This window comes from Macaca nemestrina, chromosome 13 (assembly GCF_043159975.1).
Source record: "Macaca nemestrina isolate mMacNem1 chromosome 13, mMacNem.hap1, whole genome shotgun sequence".
Lineage (NCBI taxonomy): Eukaryota > Metazoa > Chordata > Mammalia > Primates > Cercopithecidae > Macaca > Macaca nemestrina.
Genome location: NC_092137.1, coordinates 120,502,592 through 120,522,194, shown reverse-complemented (window position 1 = coordinate 120,522,194; position 19,603 = coordinate 120,502,592). Strand labels below are relative to the sequence as shown.

Genomic DNA, 19,603 nt, shown 5'->3' with positions numbered 1-19,603 from the left:
TCCGTGGCTGCAGAGGCTACAAGCAACGCAGGTCTGAAGACTCCCCACGGTCCTTGTAAGAGACCTTAACCTCTCAGCTTATTTATTCTCCACTTCTAAGTACCTGGCTCTTAAGTTTTCATCTCTGAGGTTATAAACCATATTTCCACTTATTTTAATGAATCTAAAAAGCATCTCCACACAGGTCCAAATGATAGATGGCTACAACAGAACCCAGTCATATCAGGGCACCATGGAAATGAGCCCACTTATTTCCAGGACCCAAACTGTATTGAACATGAATAATGACCCAAGAGCAAATGGTGTTCAGACTGCCTGAAATTATTTAAATTTTTTTAGCGAGCTGCCTCATAAATTAGAGACTTTCTTAAGAGGAGGACTGCAAATGAACTCATAAAGTATGCATTGATATTTTATTTATGGTGTAACTATAGCACGGCAAATACATAGCTATAGCTAGATAGCTATATCACTGCAAAAAGGTGGCATTAAAATGTCTGGGCAAACACTTTATATTGGACTTTGTGTCATGGAGAAGAGGAGCATTTGGTGGTCTGAAAAGAGGAGACACTTGAGAATTATTTTGCTAGGCACTCCAATTGGGATGGAGGACTAATTTCTTTAAGAGACTCAAGAATTACAGTAAGTTTATGGTTAAAAAAGAAAAAAAAATGAGTAAAAATCTAGGATGGAAAATCCCCAGTTTCAGCAGTGTAGCAATTTGGAGAAAAAGGCCTCTGTGATTTATCTTTTGATTTGTAGATGGATTCAGAAGCTCCTGTACTCATTCAGTCATTCAGCCCACTACAGTATATGCAAAATATTGTGAGTGGTTATGTAGAGCAAACCAAAAACATTTCTACCTTAAAAAAAAGATTTGTAGAAGTATAATTTGTACCCCCAAGAAAGTTACCTATTTCAACTCAATGATCTTTAATAAAACCGACAAGAGTTTTCAACTACCATCACAATCCAGTTTTAGAACGTTATCTTCCTTCTAATAAGATCCCTCATGCCCATTTGCAATCACTCTCTGTTCACACTCTCAGCTCTGGATAACCACTAATCAATTGGTCTCTATATATTTGCCTTTTCTATGCATTTTATAAATAAATGGCTGGATACTATTCCATTGTATGAATATACCACATTTTGCTTATTCATTCTCCAGTTAATGGACATTTGAATTCTTTCTCCCCTTTTATTATTATGAATAATGCTGATATGAATCCTCATATACAGGTCTTTTTATGGTTATAAGTTTTCATTTCTCTTGGTGAGGTATCTAATACTGTAGCAATATTTCAGGCCATATGGTAAGTTTGTTTAATTTTTTAAGAAACTGCCAAACTTTGTTCCAAAGTGTCAAAAAATCAATTGACTATAAGGATTTATTTCTGGACTCAGTACTGTTTCACTAATCCATATTGCTATCCTATGTCAGTACCAAAATTTCTTGATGACAGTTGGTATAGTAAGTTTCAAAAGAAAAAAAAAAAGCAAGTTCTCCAAATTTGTTCTTTGTCAACATTTTTTGGGGGATCATCTGGGTCCTCTGCATTTATATGTAAATTTTAGATTCAACTTCTCAATTTCTGCAGCAACAAAAAAAAGAAAATCCAAAAACAAGCAAACAAAAAACTTTCTGGGATTTTAATATAAATTATAATGTCTATATATCAGTTTGAAACAAATGGCTATCTTAATAATATCAAGTCTTCCAATCCATGAACATGGTATGTCACTCTACTTATTAGATCTTTGATTTCTCTCAATGATATTTTTTAGTTTTGAGTGTATAAGTCTTCCACTTATTTTGATAAATTTGTTCCTAAATGTATTCTTTTTTGATGCTATTATAAATTAATTTTTTCCTTAATTTCATTTTCAGAGTGTTCATTGCTAATACATAGAAACACAGTTGATTTTATTGGTACATTTATCTTGTAGCATGACACCTTGCTGAACTTGTTAATTAATTCTAGCAGTTTTTGGGTGAATTCCCTAGAGGTTTCGCATATACAATCATGTCATTTATGAATAAAGATAGTTTTACTTGTTCCAATCTGGAGACATTTATTTATTTATTTTTGCCTGATTGTACTGGCTAGAACCTCAAATACAATGTCGAATAGAAGTGGTGAGAGTGCCTTACTTTGTTTCTGATCTTAAGGGCAAGTCATCTAGTTTTTCTAAATTGGGTATCATATTTACTGTAGGCTTTTCATAGATGTCTTTTCTCAAATTGAGAATGTTTTCTTCTATGCCTGGCTTGTTGAGTTTTTATCATAAAAGTGTGTTGGATTTTTGTCAAATACTTTTTCTCCATGCATTGAAATAGCCATATGGTTTTATCCTTTATCCTATTAATATGGTATATTACATTAATTGTTATCTTTTGTTCTATTAATATGGGTGTTAAACCAGTGTTGCATTCCAGGGACAAATCCGACTTGGCCATTGTATATAATCCTTCTTATATGTTACTAGATTCATTTGCTCTATTTTCTTATGGATTTTGCATCTACATTCATGGGGAATATAGGTCTGTAGGGTCCTTTTCTTGTGATGGATTTGTCTGGTTTGGTGTTGGGTTAGTGCTTCCCCTTCTCTTTTCTATATCAATGATCTTGCCAGTAATTTCTAGTTCCCTATGGCCACTCTTTTCAGTTCTCCAGCCAGAAATCTGGGCTTATTAATGTATACCCAGCTCAGTGGCTTCTATTTATTGTGTTTGCATCTGGAGCCAAACAGAGGGTGGAGAGTGAAAGGGAGAGAGAGAGAGAACAATGAGATTTCACTCCACCTTCTCAAAATCACAATGCCACTAATCAGACAAGAAGATTTAGCCTCCTTCAGAGTTTTGGGCTCAAAACATTGCTGCATGCCACAGGATTGCTTGATGACTGAGGTGTGAGAATGGAGAATAAAAAGAGGGGACAATTTTTGTATTCTTTCTGAGTGTTAGGATTTCCTTTTTCCGTTTATTAAGCTAGAACTCTAGGATTCTCCTACCGCTCTCTCTGTCTGGACCCTTGTGCCTACTTCTGGGTTTTGGACCAGGCCAGGAGACAATAGAGGGAACAAATGGTAAATTACCCACCACTAGCTTGGTGGTACTTTGAGTTCTTGTCTTCTTTCCCAACCCTTTTACCATTACATGTTTGCTTTTCAGAATCCTTAAATAGATTTTACTTAGAACTCAAGCTCTTTCTCTGCTATGTTATTTCATTTTTCTAGTAATTCATTTTAATATATTTTACAAGAACATTTGTCCTCAAATTGATTGGGAATTAAAAACAACGACTATTCTGGATGATGGAATAAAGGCTACGGGGGATTTTGGAGGGAGAGATGAATGGGGATTGGATATTTCTATTAACAGTCATCAAACATTAAAAAATGAAACTTTAGAGTTGTACCTTACAAGTCAAAATGATGCTAATAGTTTCTGCATGTAGTAGACATAGCCATGACATTCACTCCAACTTTGATTCATGCAGTGCCATTTGGAAATAACAAAACAATCTTTTCCTTTCTTTTTCTGAAATTTCCTGGGGGTGACATCATTCCAGAAAGGTTTATAACTGAACTGGTCTTTGAAGAAATTATCTGTAGCAGGAAAAGGACCTTGTTCATTTTTAAAGATCCTTTTCCTCTGCATTCTTCCAATCGGATACATTCTATTGTTTTGTCTTAGAGTGCACTGTCTCTTTCTTCTGTTATATCAATTCTATCATTTCTGCTACTGAGTCCTTCCAGACATTATATATTTCACTTCAGAAATTTCCATTTTTATTTAATAGTTTCTATTTCTCTGCTGAAACAAAAAACTACCTTGCCATTTATTTCAAGAGTATTTACCCTTTATCTCATAGACTATGGTTCTAATTGCTAATTTAAGGTCTTTATCTGATCATTCCAATATCTGAGTCTTCCCAATTTGGGACTCTATTGATTGCCTTTTACCTTGAGAATTGGTCATATTTGCTTGCTTTTTTGTTTGTTGAATTTTTTTTTATTGTATAATGGACATTTTGAATATTTTGAATATTATGTTTTAAGATTCTGGATCCTGTTTAAATTCTCTGAAGGAGATTTAATTTTTTTCCATCAGACTTGGTTAGGTTTAGACCACAAGCTCTGCCTTCCCATCTGTGGGCAGTGGTTTCCATGTCAGTTCACTTTTAGAAGGCTGTGCTATTCACAGCTTAAGCCTGCATGCATCCCTCAAGGTTTATACTGGTAATCTGGGACTTGGGCAATGGTTTACACTGTAGTTCAGTTCTCAAAGCCTTTGCTGTGCTGCTTTGAGTGTTTTCTGCACATGTGTACCTTAGGGGTAGTCCAGGACTTTGATTCATTCATATAGAAAATAAAGGCATTCTCTTCTCCCTCTCTTTCCTCTGTGAGATTTCCAGATTAATTATTAATTTTTATCAAAGTACATGTTTCATATAGTTGTCTATTTTATGATTTGTTATATTTAAACTTTTTATTCCACTACATGAAAAAAATTATAATTTTACTCTCATCCCTTCCCTCTTTGTCTCCCGCCCCTAATATTGGATATTTACATTATCTTTTATTCTATTGGCTGCATTTGTAACATTTTATTTAATATACATAAGCCTCTACTTCTTGATCTATCAAGTTGCATAACTTCTTCAATTCCTGAGTTCACATGGTGGTAATATCTATGCTTTTTCTTTCCCCTTTCATTCCAACCTTTCAAGAGCTACACTTAAACCATCGTGTTGTCAATGCTGTACTCCTTCCAAAGGTTCCCAGTACATGTTTAAAATTTTTCATTTAAAAGAACACAAAAAAGTATTTGTACTATTCTGATTGGATAAATATTGTTCAATACTGGGACAAGTCACAGTTCAGGAGTATATGCCTTCCTTAAGGTCCTATGTGATACGCTGGCCAATTGAAGAATGTTAATAGCGTCAAGCAAAAGGATTTCTTTACGTTTTCTCGCTCAGTATTTAAAATTATGTTACTTGTTTGAATCATTATTCTTGCATATGTTAGATATATATATGCATGCTTGTATATATGTATGCATATATTTCCAAGATTTCTAAGTCCTTTTTTTTCCTGGGAGACCTCCTGCTGTCTGTGACTTGTGCAGACATGTCATTCTTACTGGAAAAGCACATTTTCAAGTAACTTCCTAATGTAGGATGTATGGGAAGGGAAAGTTTCTACCTAGGGATATGACTAGAAATGTCTTTGTTTCTCCATTTGATTGATAGTTTGCCTGGGTTTAGAATTCTAGAATGAAAGTTATTTTCTCTCAGAACTTTGAAAGCTCTGACCCACCGACTTCTAGCATCCACTGTTGCATCAACCAGGAGATAGAAGGAATGAGGATAATTCATTTATTAGCCAATCTCAGCCCATGGACTTCTTTCCTCTTTGCAAGTCAGCGATCATAAAGGTTCTCCTTTGTCCTGAAGAGGTAGGCTGGGATATTGAATTTCTGTAAAGCACTATGTTTCAATGCTTGTCTCTCTCAAAGTTGTTAGTGGACTCTTCTGTTGAAGGGCCCCTTTACCTTTCACTGTTCTAGGAAGGCAGCAGTGCTGGTCATGGTGCTGGTGTAGTCTTTGCTCTCAGGAATTCTAGTTGTATATATAATTTTTCTTTATTTACCTTTTCTTCAATTATTCATCCAGTTCTCCTTGTACCTTGAGCTAAAGTATAAAAGTTGTGGAGGGCAGATATTGCCCTTGCCAAAATAGTAACATTTAATTAACATAAAGCAGAAAGGGCTCCAAAGGGAGTATATAGTAAAGGAATATTCTGTAATTCTTCTGTAATGTGGTTCTCAGTAGAAAATTTCAGGTATATTAGTCTGCTTCTTCTACATTGCTATAAAGAACTACCTGAGACTGGGTAATTTATGAAGAAAAGAGGTTTAATTGACTCTCAGTTCATAGGCTGTACAGGAGGCACAACTGGGGACGCCATAGGAAACTTACAATCATGGCAGAAGGCAAAGGGGAAGCAAGCACATCTTCACATGGCCAGCATGAGAGAGTGAAAGGGGAGGGGCCACACACTTTCAAACAACCAGATCTTTTGATAACTTTATCACAAGAACAGCACTAGGGGAATGGTGCTAAATCACCCCCATGATCCAACCACCTCCCACCAGGCCCCACCTCCAACATTGGAACTTATAATTCAACATGAGATTTGGGTGGGGATGCAGAGCCAAACCATATCACTAGGCTAACCAGTATCTATCATTTTCACCATCTGCATTCAGTTTTTCTCATCAATTATTCCTGTTTTGTCTTTTTCAGCAACAGAAATTGCAAGGAAATCCAACAAAGAAAACCAAATCAAAAAGACCCGATCCCCTCAAAGGACAGAAGGTTATTGCAAGATGTGATGAAAATGGCTTTTATTTTCCAGGTAGGTTTTTTTTTTTTTAATTTTGTGAAGCTTTTGTTAAATAATTTGATATTGGGGAAAAGAAGTTTCAACCTGTTCTTTTGCTAGAACACTGACATTTCACGAGCTGGCCTGAGCTAGTCCACTTTTCACAGAGAAGAGAAGTGAAATATCTCTGGCCAGCTTATGAAATGAGCATATTTGGTCCCCCAAAAAAGTAGCCAGAAAAAAAATGCACTTATTTTAATTTCTCATTTTTTAGTAAATAAATTTTTATTACCCATCTACTGTATTGTATGTATGTAATATTTTGAAAGTACTGGTCTAATAGTATGAGCAAACAGATGAACATTCTTGCTTTTTGGAGATTACATCTTAAAGGAGACAGACAAGCAATGAAATAAACAGATAAAATATGTGATATGTCAGATACAGTGCCATAGAGAAAAATCAAGCCACAAATGGGGTTGAGAATGTCGGGGTGAGGGTTGTGATTCTATATCTGGTGGTTAATGAAGAGCTCCTGGGGAAGGTGACATATGAATAAGGACTTAAAAGAGGTGGGGCAAGCCATGAGATTATCTGGGGAAGAGAGTTCTAAGCAGGAACAACAGCGGTGCCCAGGCCTCAGAGTGGAGTGCACATGTGTGTTGGAGGAAGGGCCATGAGACCGGGATAGCTGGGCCTCAGAGGTTTGCCCCAGACTTCCTGGGGGAGTGGTCCCTGAAGGAATCAGCCAGTTGCAATTCAGCAGGGGGTGGAGGTATGAAGAGAGTTTCATGGATGGTGACAATAATATGTGTGAAGACTTAGAAACGAAGAAAAACATCTATATCTGGAGAAATAAAATTGATTCTGGCTGGAACTTAAAATGAGAAGGAAGGGTGGAAATAGTAAACCTCTTCAGAGAGATAAGCATAGGGCTATGCATAAAGGGTCATATTGAGGATTTGCACTTTAGCGTCAGGGCAATGAGAGCCACATTTAAAGCAGTGAGAAACACAATCACATTTGAAGTTTTCGAAAGCTGGCTCCCACTGCTGTGTGAAGACTGGATGCCAAGGGGTTAGGGTGTCTCTCTGGCCCCTGGCTTGGGGCAGTAGATAGATAGTGGTACCTACAGGAGGTGGTGGTGTGGACAGAAAGACAATGAGATGTGTCTGCGACATGACGAATTGCAGGTGCCTGCAAGATGCCCAGAGGCAGATGTCAGAGAAGCAATTGGAGATGTGGGTCTAGAGTCTGGAGATAGAGATTTGGGAGACATAACCACAAAAGTCATGAATGAAATCATGGGAAGGGTCCGTAGGGAAAAGGGAACTGGGAGAAAACCTTGAGGAAGCTCTGTCAGGCAAAATGATTACGTTGCAGGGTTGGTGTGGTGGGTCACACCTGTAATCCCAGCACTTTGGGAGGCCGAGGCTGGAGGATCACTTGAGGTCAGGAGTTCAAGACCAGCCTGGCCAATGTGGTGAAACCTCATCTCTACTTTAAAAAAAAAAAAAAATTAGCCGGGCACCAGTAATCCCAGCTACTTGGGAGACTGAGCCAGGAGAATCGCTTGAACCTGGGAGGCAGAGGTTGCAGTGAGATCACGCCACTGCACTCCAGCCTAGGCGACCAAGTGAGACTCTGTCTCAAAAAAAAAAAGATTACATTGCAGATACGTAGCTGGCCTTTCATAGGCATGATCTATCTATCAACAGTTAAAAGAATAATTATTATTTAAATTTAATTGAATAATACTTTAGGTGGGAAAAAAGTACTTCAGCAGGATTTTTGGTTTCCAGCAGGCACATATGTACAACTGACAACGGGACAGGTTATTTGAATGTGACAAATGTGCTTGGGAGTTGCCTGAACGAGAGTAAATGTGGATCCCAGCACTTGGGATGAGCACGTAGGCTAAGGCGTGATACGCTTCTTTACAACAAGGGCTGGGAATCTTTCATTTCTCTGCGGTGCAGATTTTCTAAGAGGTGATTGTAGAAGGCTACCCCTGCTTGCGAAATTTTGATTTTCTGAATTTGAGCCTTGGAAAGGGTTTTATGGTTAAACTGGTAGTCGAATGAAAATGCTAAAAGTGAGGCCAGGTGCGGTGGCTCATGCCTGTAATCTCAGCACTTTGGGAGGCCAAGGCGGGCAGATCACCTGAGGTCGAGAGTTCGAGACCAGCCTGACCAACATGGTGAAGCCCCGTTTCTACTGAAAATACAGAATTAGCCGGATGTGGTGGTGGGCACCTGTAATCACAGCTATTCGGGAGGCTGAGGCAGGAGATCACTTGAACCCAGGAGATGGAGGTTGCAGTGAGCTGAGATCTTGCCACTACACTCTAGCCTGGGCAACAGAGTGAGACTCTGTCTCCAAAAAAAAAAAAAAAAGAGAATAGAAAATGCTAAAATCCTAAAACAGACTGTATTCTAAATGGTTGGGTTAGGGGCTTGGTGTCACTTTGCTGGCTAAGGCCCCAGAGAAATGTAGAATGGCTCAAATTTCTACCCAGCACCATGCTTGTGTGATGAGAAAATTCTAAAGACCTACCGGGGGGAGTAGAGGAGACAGGGCTAATACCATGACCATGTGCAATGCCTGAGGCCACAACAGAAATTTTTTTAATGTGCAGTTAGAGGCAGAAAGTACATACTATACTCCCAACAGCCGCATGGGATCTGACTAAGCAGGAATTTTTAATTTGCAGTGTAATTAAACTTCAATAAATGAACTTGAAGGAAATATTTGAATTCAGTCATATAATCGGTAATTTTGCTTAGTGTCTAAGTAGTAAACTAACTTTGACTCAGCCTGGGTTATCTCCATGAGCCTAGTTTTTGTGCCCTCTCTCCCCAGTCACCTGATCTTTTCCTTAATTGGGAATAACTTTACTTTCATGGTTGTTTTTTATTAAAAATTCAAACATTCAGAAAAGTCGCAAGAATAACACAGAGAACCCCAGTATACTCTTTACCCAGATTTGCCAATTTTTAACATTTGGTCATATTTTATCACATATATTATTTTATTCTCTGTCTTCACACATACATACACACATCTTATTTTTTCTGAACTCTTAGAAATTAGGCAACATTTATCATGTTACTTTATCCCTTAACACATCAGTGTGTATTAAGAGTAAGAATAATCTCTTAATATAACCACAATAAAGTTAGAAAATTCAAAAACTGTAACATTATTATAGTACTTTTATTTAATCTGTATATTTTGATTTTGTTAATTGTCCCAGTAATGACCTTTAACACACTTATTTTCTCCAGGACAGGTCTCAGCCCAGAATCATGTATTGCATTTAGTGGACATGTCTCTAGCCTTCTTTGATCTAGAACCATTCTTTAGCCTTTCCTATTATCTTTCATGATAGTGACATTATTTAAGCATAAGGCCAGTTATTTTATAGAATGTCCCTCAATTTGGGTTAGATTAGATTCAGGTTATCATTCCCTGTCAGGATACTACCTAAGTATGTCATGGCCCCCTGGGTCATCCAGTCTAGAGGCACGTGATGCTCACCTGCCCTCACTGGTGATGTTAATTTAGATCATCCGTTCACTGTGAGGCACTATTTTCCCTCACGGAAAAAAAAAAAAAAAAAAGAAGGCCAAAAAGAATTTTGCAGAGCACAGGCATGACGTCCTTGGTGGCTCCTTTTCTGATAACTATTGTTCAAAACCTCCTAAACATTTTTAGTAAAAAACAGCTCACTTTAAAATGCACCTCAGCAGAAGGCAAGATTGGAGTCACTGGATTGTGGTGTCCACTACATGAAGCCAGGTCCACGCGGAAGCAGAGCTGGCCGGGCGGGCTGTTGCCACCGTCGTTGGGATTGCGGTGGGGATTTCCCTGTGGCCAGCGTTATTCCAGGGGTCAGTGTGGGTGATCCAGTTGAGGAAATGACTGTGTTGTACAGAGCGATAGCCTGGCTTATCTGGATGCCGAAAGACAAGGAGGAAGACACATTTTCAACCCTTGTTTGAAATCATTATCTGTGGAAATTGGGTCATCCTTCCTGTGGTTCTGTGAGAAGCAGCATTTTACTTCGGGAAATCCCCGGTGATTTCTGCACTATGCCATAAGGACAAGTTATCATGAAGGAAAGGGGGACAAAACGGAACGCTTCCTCAAGTGTAATGAGCTCAGGTCAAAAAATCCTGTGTTTTCATGTATTTGAATTCTGCCTCTTGCCTCTGCTGGCCACCCGACTGCAGTCACTTTGTTTCCCTGCACCTCAGCGTCCCTGTCTTCTCCAGTGGGATTTAAAACAATGAAACCGTTCGTAAGTTGCTGTGTAGATTAAATGTGATGATGTACAGCCCTTTGCTGATTCCACGTAAAGAGTTTTTCTTCGTCCCATGTGAGAGCTCCTCCTAGGAGTAGGGATAAACACTGCCTCCTCTCCTGGGGACGGGGAGCTGCTTTCCGTTTCACGGCAGCTGAGAACTTCTCACAGCAAGTCAAAGCAGCAACAGTCCGCACGGCGGGTAGAAAGGAAACCTCCAAGACTGGAAGGAGGAGCGGACACAAGGACGGTGAAGGATGACACTGCCCAGGAGTGGGCCGCTGGAGGGACGCTGTGGCTGGAGCAGAGCGAAAGCCTTTTTGAAGAGATGGAATTCAAGCCGGGCTTTATATATCAGAAAGTTCTAAAAAAAAAGGTTTAAAAAAAAAAAAATCCAGTCTCCAGCCTGAGAAAATCTGTTTGGAGCAAAGGTTCAGAACCATTCATGCATCTTTCACCACACAAACTGACTTCCACTGTTTACTCAGATTGTGACATCAATTCTCTGAGCCCTGAGCACCCGCAGCATTTTTGCTGAAGGCCTCTGTAGGAACACAGGCCCTTCCTCCAGCTGAATATAGGACAACCCTGACTGAGGCAGGGAGCCAGCTCATCCCCAGGGAGGCTCTGGGCCCGCCAGCCGCCACCCAGAGAAAGAGGGGAGGCAGTGGAGGCTCTTCAGCTTGGCCAGCATCCAGAGCCCAGGACCTCAAGCAGGTCCAAGAGATTTCAGAGCTGGGAGACACAGCCTCACCTCTCAAGGCTGAAGACAGAGAGAAACTACAGGGTAAGGCAAGCCAAAAATTGGAGCTGATCTTGAATCAGGACACAAGAAATGGTAGCAATCCCTTAATTAGATGGAGAAGGAGCAGGTACAGAGGCTTAGCAGTAGTGGGACAGGCCAGTCCTGGGCCCTCCAGCTGCCCAGAGTGCAGGGCCCGCGAGGCCAGATTGAAGACAGACCATAAGAAACTGTGCTCATTTCTGGAGATGAACAAAGACTCACATCTACAGAGATTTTACAGAGAAGGAAGCTGAATTAAAGGAACTAAAAATAAGTCATCATAAGGGTCCAAAAAGTTTAGGTCCAAAGAAGAAAGTCAGTGATCAATGGTTTAGGCTTTGTTGGCTACACAGTCTCTGTCACAACTTCTCAATTTAGGCAAACAACTGAAAAGCTGCCTAGCAGTTTTGATCCTGGATACTGCTAAGTCCCAAAGGCTGAGGATTTGAAGAGAGTCACATGGGCCAATGTGGCTGTGGTGGCAGCCCAGACCCTTCCCCGGGGCCGTGGGAGGAACGTGGGGCACACAGTGCGTGGCAGGAGACAAGTTCCCTGATTCTCAATCAGGAGCGGCTCTTGTTTCCAGAATAGAAATTGTTTCTAAAAGGTAGTATTTATTTTTCTGATTAAAAGGGTAAAGCCAGTTTATGGTAGAAAATGTGTGAATAATGTGTAAATATTTCAAAACCCAAATTAAACATTTCAGTCCGATCAGAAAACACACAATGGTAAGCTGGCCTGAGTGTGCATATTTTGCAAAAAAAATTCATTCCTTTGGCCATTTAAAACAAGACACATGGATCGAGATGAAAATCAGCAGCTGTCTCTTTGCCCCATGAGAGGACACAGGGCTTTGCTCAGCAGGCAGGTGAGCCGGGACCGGGGAGCCGCTGCAGCACGTGCTGGGGAACCCAGGATGCCCACGCTCATTTCTATCTCCATCAGGGCCCGTGAGCAGCTGATACTGCCAGGGGAGGTGTCCAACGTCATCATCTCCCCCTTAATGTTCAGAATCCCTTTTTAATGGGAAGATAAATTTCAAGTCAGATAAATGACAAAAAATGTGCATCTTAACACAGGTATTTTCTTTTCCTAGAATGATAATCTATTCTAATAATTATATTGAAAGGTATAACAAAATTATTATATAATTAAATAATATATGTATGTGTGTATATATATATGTGTATATATTAGGCTGGTGCAAAAGTAATTGTGGTTTCGGTCATTTTTTTTAATGGCAAAAACCACAACTACTTTTACACCAACCTTATGTATCTATCATGCACTCCTTCAGTATAACTAAAAAAGAAACTTCTTATGTCTTTTTTCTTTTCTTTTCTTTCTTTCTTTTTTTTTTTTTTTTTTTTTTTTTTTTTAGACATAATTTCGCTCTTGTCGCCCAGGCTGGAGTGCAATGATGCAATCTCAGCTCACTGCAACCTTCTCCCAGGTTCAAGCGATTCTTGTGCCTCAGCCTCCTGAGTAGCTAGGATTATAGGCATGCACCATCACACGCGGCTAATTTTTGTATTTTTTGTAGAGACAGGGTTTCACCATGTTGGCCAGGCTGGTCTCGAACTCCTGACCTCAGGTGATCCACCTGCCTCAACCTCCCAAGGTTATGGGATTACAGGCGTGAGCCACCACGTCCAGCCTTACTTCTTTTTTCTTTGTTCCTTTCCGCTGCACATTTTGGGGAAGCCGATTATGTTCAGTCTAGTCAGATGAAAAGCCGATTTGGATAGGAGTTTATATTTCCTTTATACTTTCACAATTTAATTAACAACATGTATTTTCTATCTTTAAGTATTATGGAAGAAAATAGGGCTAAAGTAAATGAAAATATCAGGTGGTAGGAGGTGTTTGGGAAGAGGATCTTTATTTCCAGGATGCATGTTCCTGTCAGGACGGAGGCCGATGGTGCAGGATGAACAGATCTCGTCCATTCTCGCCAGTTCTCATCTCAGCGGGTGCCCAGACCAGGCATGTGCATCACCATTTTGAGTTGGTCAACCCAGTAGGCATCCTGTGGTACCCAACATTATCTGCTGGAGAAATCACAGGGGCACACTGATTTAAACAGGCAAAGTGTTATAACTCAGTGTGGCCGGAAAGATGGCACAAGCCTGTGGGAAGGGATGTTATTTGTCTTTACATTTTATGTTTTCTTTGATTCCTTGCAGGGGTTGTGAAGAAGTGTGTGAGCCGCACCCAAGCACTGGTGGGCTTCAGGTATGGAGACACCAAGGTCGTGTCCACCTCCTTCATCATGCCTGTGGGGGGCGCCATGCCCTGCCCACTGCTCCAGGTACCCAGTCCCTGATGTGTTCTGGCCCCTTTCACCATCCACAGAGTTCTGGATAATCGAGAACGCCCAGGCCACTGTTTGGCCCTTTGCTGAACCTCCACGGGCTCCTGCAGGGAGGGTGTGTTTGGGCAGGAAGAACCACGGCCCCTGTTCTGGGACCCGTCGCCTGGCGATTTCTTTGCTCGTGCCGCTGACCTGCCAACTCCTTGTTATGTAGCTCAGGGCTACACAGGTTTGTTTGCATTGCACCTTGAGGTCCTTGTCCCTCTACAAGACAGTAGAGGTTGGGGAAAGGGCATTGCTGTAGCTGCCAGTATTGTGGACACTTTTTACTGCAAAACATTCTATTCTATACTATTCCATGCCATGCCATGCCACTCCACTGCATTCCATTCCATTCTATTACATAATAACAAGGGCAGAGGTAGCATTTTCCTTGGCACTGTAATCAGCCGATGTCAGACGGTGATGTCGTAATGCACAGTTACCCCAAATGTGCATTCCACACATGTGTTACTGGAAGAAAGGCTGTGAGTATGAGTTGTCCAGGTCCTTGGTGTTTTGAACAAAGAATTAAACAATATGCACAAATAAAGTAACAGAGGAATGGAACACAGGAATGAAGCAGCGAAAGCAGGGATTTATTAAAGTGAGAAAGCACTCCACAGAGTGGGAATGGGCTGCAAGAGACACAAGGGCGCCGTTACAAAGATTTCTGGGTTTTAAATACTCCTTTTGAGGTCCCTGTGGACTACCGCTTTTCTGGACGAAGGATTTGGTCTGTGGCTAATTAAAGGCTGAGGTGAATTGGCCCCTGTGCAGATGAAGGGATGGCCCCTGCTTGGCCTCTGGGCAATCCAAGGCACACTCCCTTTCCCTCTGAGCCGGGGTGGAAGGGGAGGGTTGCAGGGAGACTGGCCTTTGATCCTTTGCTACCCGTCGCCGGGTGATGGGGTTTTTCCTTTTGGTTTAGCTTTAGGAAGTTCGTGGTGATTGGTCTTAGGTTCCCTGCCCCAGATCCAGATGTTTTCCCTTTGATTTAACTTTAGGAAATTATCATGAATGGGCCCCAGATTCCCTGCCCCAGACTTGGTGCTTCCCTTGATTCAGCCTTAGAAAGTCAGCACGAATTGACCTTAAGTTCCTTGACTCCAGACCCTGTTCTCCTGCCTCGGATGAGCCAGACTAATGTGTTCTCATCTGGTCACAAACTCATAAAAGCTGTGCCGTGTCTGGCTCATCCTTTTGCCACGGTCCTAATTCCAGCTTCAAGGCCCAGGAGTAGAGGGAAATCCTTGCAGAGCACCCTGCTGCTGTGTCTTGCCCATTGTGAGCCTGGAGGAGAAGCGCTGGAGGGGGAATTGGAGAATTTATCCTCGGGCCTGTTGCTGCTTCCAAGTCAGAGCCCTGGCACGCAACCGTGCTGTCGTCCCCTGACGATGCACGAGGGCCCGCAGCCTCCGCATGTCCCTCCACAAGATACTTTTTCTCCTGCAAATTCTCCATTTGTGACTTCTACCCATGGATTCTGGGTGTGTGCTTTAGAGCGACATTAAACAAACCTCTCCCTTTCTAGTCTTGGTGACAGCCCTTCTGGCAGATGAGGACACTGTTGAGGATCTTTGCATGACAAACACCCCAGGTTCTTTCAACTAGTCTCTTCAGGGTGTGGTTTCCAGAACCCTCACCATCTTGCTGGCTGACCCCTGGCCCCTTGTCAGTTGGTGAAGTCCTACTACAACGGGGCTTCCCAAACTGATCACAAAATTCCAGACGTGGCCCAATGAGCCCAGAGGATCTTGGAACTCTTTCTTAACTGAGAAAAAAATACGTATTTGAATTTTAGCATCAGTACCTGCCAATTGCCTTGTAGTGTTTTAAAACAAGCTTATATTGGCCGGGCGCGGTGGCTCAAGCCTGTAATCCCAGCACTTTGGGAGGCCGAGACGGGCGGATCACGAGGTCAGATGGAGACCATCCTGGCTAACACGGTGAAACCCCGTCTCTACTAAAAAATACAAAAAACTAGCCAGGCGAGGTGGCGGGCGCCTGTAGTTCCAGCTACTCGGGAGGCTGAGGCAGGAGAATGGTGTAAACCCAGGAGGCAGAGCTTGCAGTGAGCTGAGATCTGGCCACTGCACTCCAGCCTGGGCAACAGAGCCAGACTCCGTCTCAAAAAAAAAAAAAAAAAAAACAAGCTTCTATTAACATTGTCTGTACAATCCACAAGCAAAATATTTGCTCTGTGTTCTCCTCTGCAGGTTGGAGATTATGTGTTTGCCAAAATTGTGATACCCAGAGGATTTGACTTCTACGTCCCTGCCATTGTCATAGCACTTCCCAATAAGCATGAGGCCACAGAAAAATTCTACACGGTTTTGAAGTGTAACAACCGGAGAGTAAGTAGATTTTCATTTAGAAAAAGACTTTCTCCCGGGCAATGCCAAGCTGTTTCCTGGCACTGCCAGGCTTCGTGAGGAATGGTTTCCCTGGCTGCATCTGCTGCCCTGCTCTCCACTCCCTGTGTTTTGGCTCCTGCCCACTGTGCCACACAGACCCTGCCCTCACTGAGGTGGCCGTGGCCTCTGCTGCCTGTGCTGTGCCGTCCTTTGGCTTCCACGGCTGAACCGTGCTTTGCATTTGACGGAGAGGCAGGTTCACTCTAGGGTCTTGGAGCACCACTCTTTCTGGCTCTCCATCTTCCTTGTCCTCATCCTCCTCTTCCTCCTCGTCCTTGTCCTACTATTCCTCCTCCTCTGCCCCTGCCTTGAGGTCCCCTGCTGGCCCTGCAGACTTGGGCACCTCCTGGGCCCCTCCCAGCGCTATCCTCTTCTGCCTCCTCCCTTTGTCTTTCGGAGTGAGCCTCCATCTCTGGACACCTCCTCTGTGCCAGAAGTGCCAGCCCCGCTGCTGCCCTGAGCTCCAGCCCTGTGCTTCTAGCTGGGTCGTCCTGGAGCACTCCCTCCGAGTGAGCACAGGCATCTCGCACTCCGCAAGCCAGTGCACTCCCTTTCCCCAAGTGCCTCCTTCTCCTCTGCGTCCCCTGTATTGGGGTGCCACTACCTGGTTCCCCATCTCCTACTTACCTAGGAACCACCTCCAGAGTTGGCAGAAGTTGGGAGACTAAGAAGGGCAAATGGGGACAAAGTGGAGGAGAATGAAAAGAACGCAGGATTTACAGTTAAAAAACAAAACAAAACAAAAGAAACCTGTGTTTGAATTATTTGAACGTTCACTCTGCTCTGTATTGGGCAGGTGGCTTCACCCCCGATACTCAGTTTGGTCACCTATAAAATGAATTCTTTACATATCGATATCTATATCTATGTGTACCCTACGGGGTGATTGTGAGGCTTGAGGAGAAGACATGTAGAAGATGTAGAAGGTCTGTGTGTCTGGCAGGCATGTGTTAGGTACCAGCAGTGATGATGTGGCTGCAGAGGTTGGTAGCATCACTCAGATCCCTTCCTCCTGCACTGCCCAGGGCCAGCAAGTGGGAATGACTCCATTAACTGTATCACCTCTAGACTGATTTGCTCATTGGACGGATAATTGTTAAGGGTCTGTATTGTCTGTCGGGGCGTTTGTCTTTTCTTCCGTGTCTTCCGGGTAGTAATTCTTGGTAATATATGCAGCCGACAGTTTTCCCCAGTCTGTTGCTTGTCTTTTAACTTTGGAATTTTTGTTGACAGAGAAGCATTCAATTTTAATATGGTCAAATGTATCCCTCTTCTCCTTCCGCCCTGTCTGTGTTTGTTTAAGAAATCCTTCCTTAATTATATATTTCTCTACGTAATTTTTCTAAAAGTTTTAGAAGAATTCTGTATCAGTTTACAAAACTGATGATGTCGTTTGCCCAACCCACACACATGCTTCGTGTCACGCTCAGGGAGAATCCCCCCGGACCCCTGTGTGGCCCCAGCCTGCTCCGTGAGCTTGACCTCCAGCCACGTGGAAGGCTCACTGCTTCCTGAATGTGGTGGGCTTTTCCGAGTCCCAGGCTCTTGCCTCTTCCTGGCTGCCCTCCCCCATCTCCTTTCCCCTAAACTGCCGTCACCCTAAAGACTCTGCCTGATCGTGACTTCCTGCAGGGCCCTCAGGCCCTCCTGTCCACTACACTGCTCTTGCCGAACTGGCTTCCTCATCAGCCTCTAAACCCTTAAAGGCAGAGACCACGTCTGTTCACCTTTGTCCCTCCCTGCACAGCCCCTGATGAAGAGAACGGTCTCACAATTGTTTTTTAAATTACTTGAATGAACGACATTCCTAATGGAAAATGACATTGTTTTCATGGATGACTTAACATGCCTGGAGAACAGACCCACAAGTGAACTAGATTGGTGAGGAAAACGCCAGGTAACAGTGGCTGGTTCTTAGGACCTTACTCTGCGCCATGCGTTCCAATCCAAGCGCTTTACACAGAGCGGACCCTTGGATCCTCAGAACACCGTGAGGTGGAGACTATTATTATCTTGATTTCCAGAAAAGGAATTGAAGCCAGAAGTTAAAGCACACACCTGGTGTGTTGAGCAGGCATTTGAATGCAGACAATCTGGCTCCATGGCCTACCCTTTAAACTACCGTGCCCAGCTACCTAGAATACAGAATGAAAATATCCAGTACATCCTTGACTGTGGCATGAGGTAGTTCCATCAGGGAGAGGGGCGTGGGAAATGAAGTTTAGGGTTAAGGGCAAAGGAGAAAGGCCGTCAGAGCCAGCGGCCACTGGAGCCCTGTATCCAACCCAACAGGGCGAACAGAGAAGGAGGTGTCTGCTAATCACTCCAGAAAAAAACCCCTTGGAGAAAATGGAGTTTCCTGAAGCTGTCTGGATAGCAGTAGAGAAGCATCTGGAAGGGCAGAGCCTTCCTCTCCCTGGCGTGTGGGACAACTCTGGGCATATCAACTGCGAAAGGGAGGGATGTTTTAAGAGATGTCCCCAGGCATGCCCTAGGGTGTGGGGACAGATGAGGCAGTTGACCTAGGATCCCTGAGGGGAAGCCGCAGAGTCCAGGAAAGGACCTTGGAATTTACCTACAGGATGTGGGGCCCTGGAGGCTAGAGTGGCATGCCGGGGGTGGAGGGTGGTGGGGGCAGCGTCGGGGGGTGGGGAAGGATACTGGAGACAGTTCTCATAGGGACTTGGGGAGACCCGAAGAGGCTGAAGGTGGGTTAGTCAGCAAAAGTGGTGGCCAAAGGCTGAAATAAAGATAGAAAGGAAGGTGGTTATATGAAGGTGTATGTGCGTGCACGTGTGTGTGCACGTGTGTGTGTGTGTCTTACGTGGGTACACTTGGCAATTGATCCAGAATATGGAGAAATGACAGAGAGGACTCTGATGACTTTTATTCAGCAAATAATTATCAAGTGAGGCTCTGAATTTAAACTGCTCTTTTAAGTGTCACCCTGAATAGGATAATGACTAGAAGCTATTATAATGGGTTGAGCTAGAATAAAATTATATCTGAATGGTGGACATTTCTGATTTAAACTGAGTGAACTCTGTTGGTGCTATTACAGGAATTTTGCCCTCGGAGTGCACTTATTAAGATCAGCCAAAATAAGTATGCGGTCTCTTGCTCTCACATAAAGTCACCCCCAGTTCCTGAGGATACAGAAGTGTAAGTGTACTCAACTTTTCTCTCTTGAATATTAATTTATGTCCTTGCACCTTTAATCTGTTTTTGAGAAGAGATCCATGACCTCTAAATACTAGGGAAGAAAAGCAGAGATGGAGAATGTCCTACTTAAAATGTAGCTCTGTGATTATTATCCCTTCAACGTCACACCTTTCACCCACTGTGTA

General features: G+C 42.8%; 1 protein-coding gene across 3 annotated transcripts in view; it reads left to right on the top strand.

Moving 5' to 3' along the window:
* LOC105490064 (von Willebrand factor A domain containing 3B) overlaps window positions 1–19,603 on the top strand; it is a 248,703-nt gene that overhangs the window by 212,893 nt on the left and 16,207 nt on the right. For 2 of the 3 annotated variants that reach the window (XM_071077305.1, XM_071077304.1), the window contains exons 23-27: window positions 5,339–5,467; window positions 6,318–6,429; window positions 13,673–13,797; window positions 16,059–16,196; window positions 19,318–19,418. In XM_071077305.1, coding sequence (XP_070933406.1) covers window positions 5,339–5,467; window positions 6,318–6,429; window positions 13,673–13,797; window positions 16,059–16,196; window positions 19,318–19,418 — 605 coding nt within the window. The remainder of the gene's footprint in view (window positions 1–5,338; window positions 5,468–6,317; window positions 6,430–13,672; window positions 13,798–16,058; window positions 16,197–19,317; window positions 19,419–19,603) is intronic. The other variant, XR_011612122.1, reaches the window with a different exon arrangement.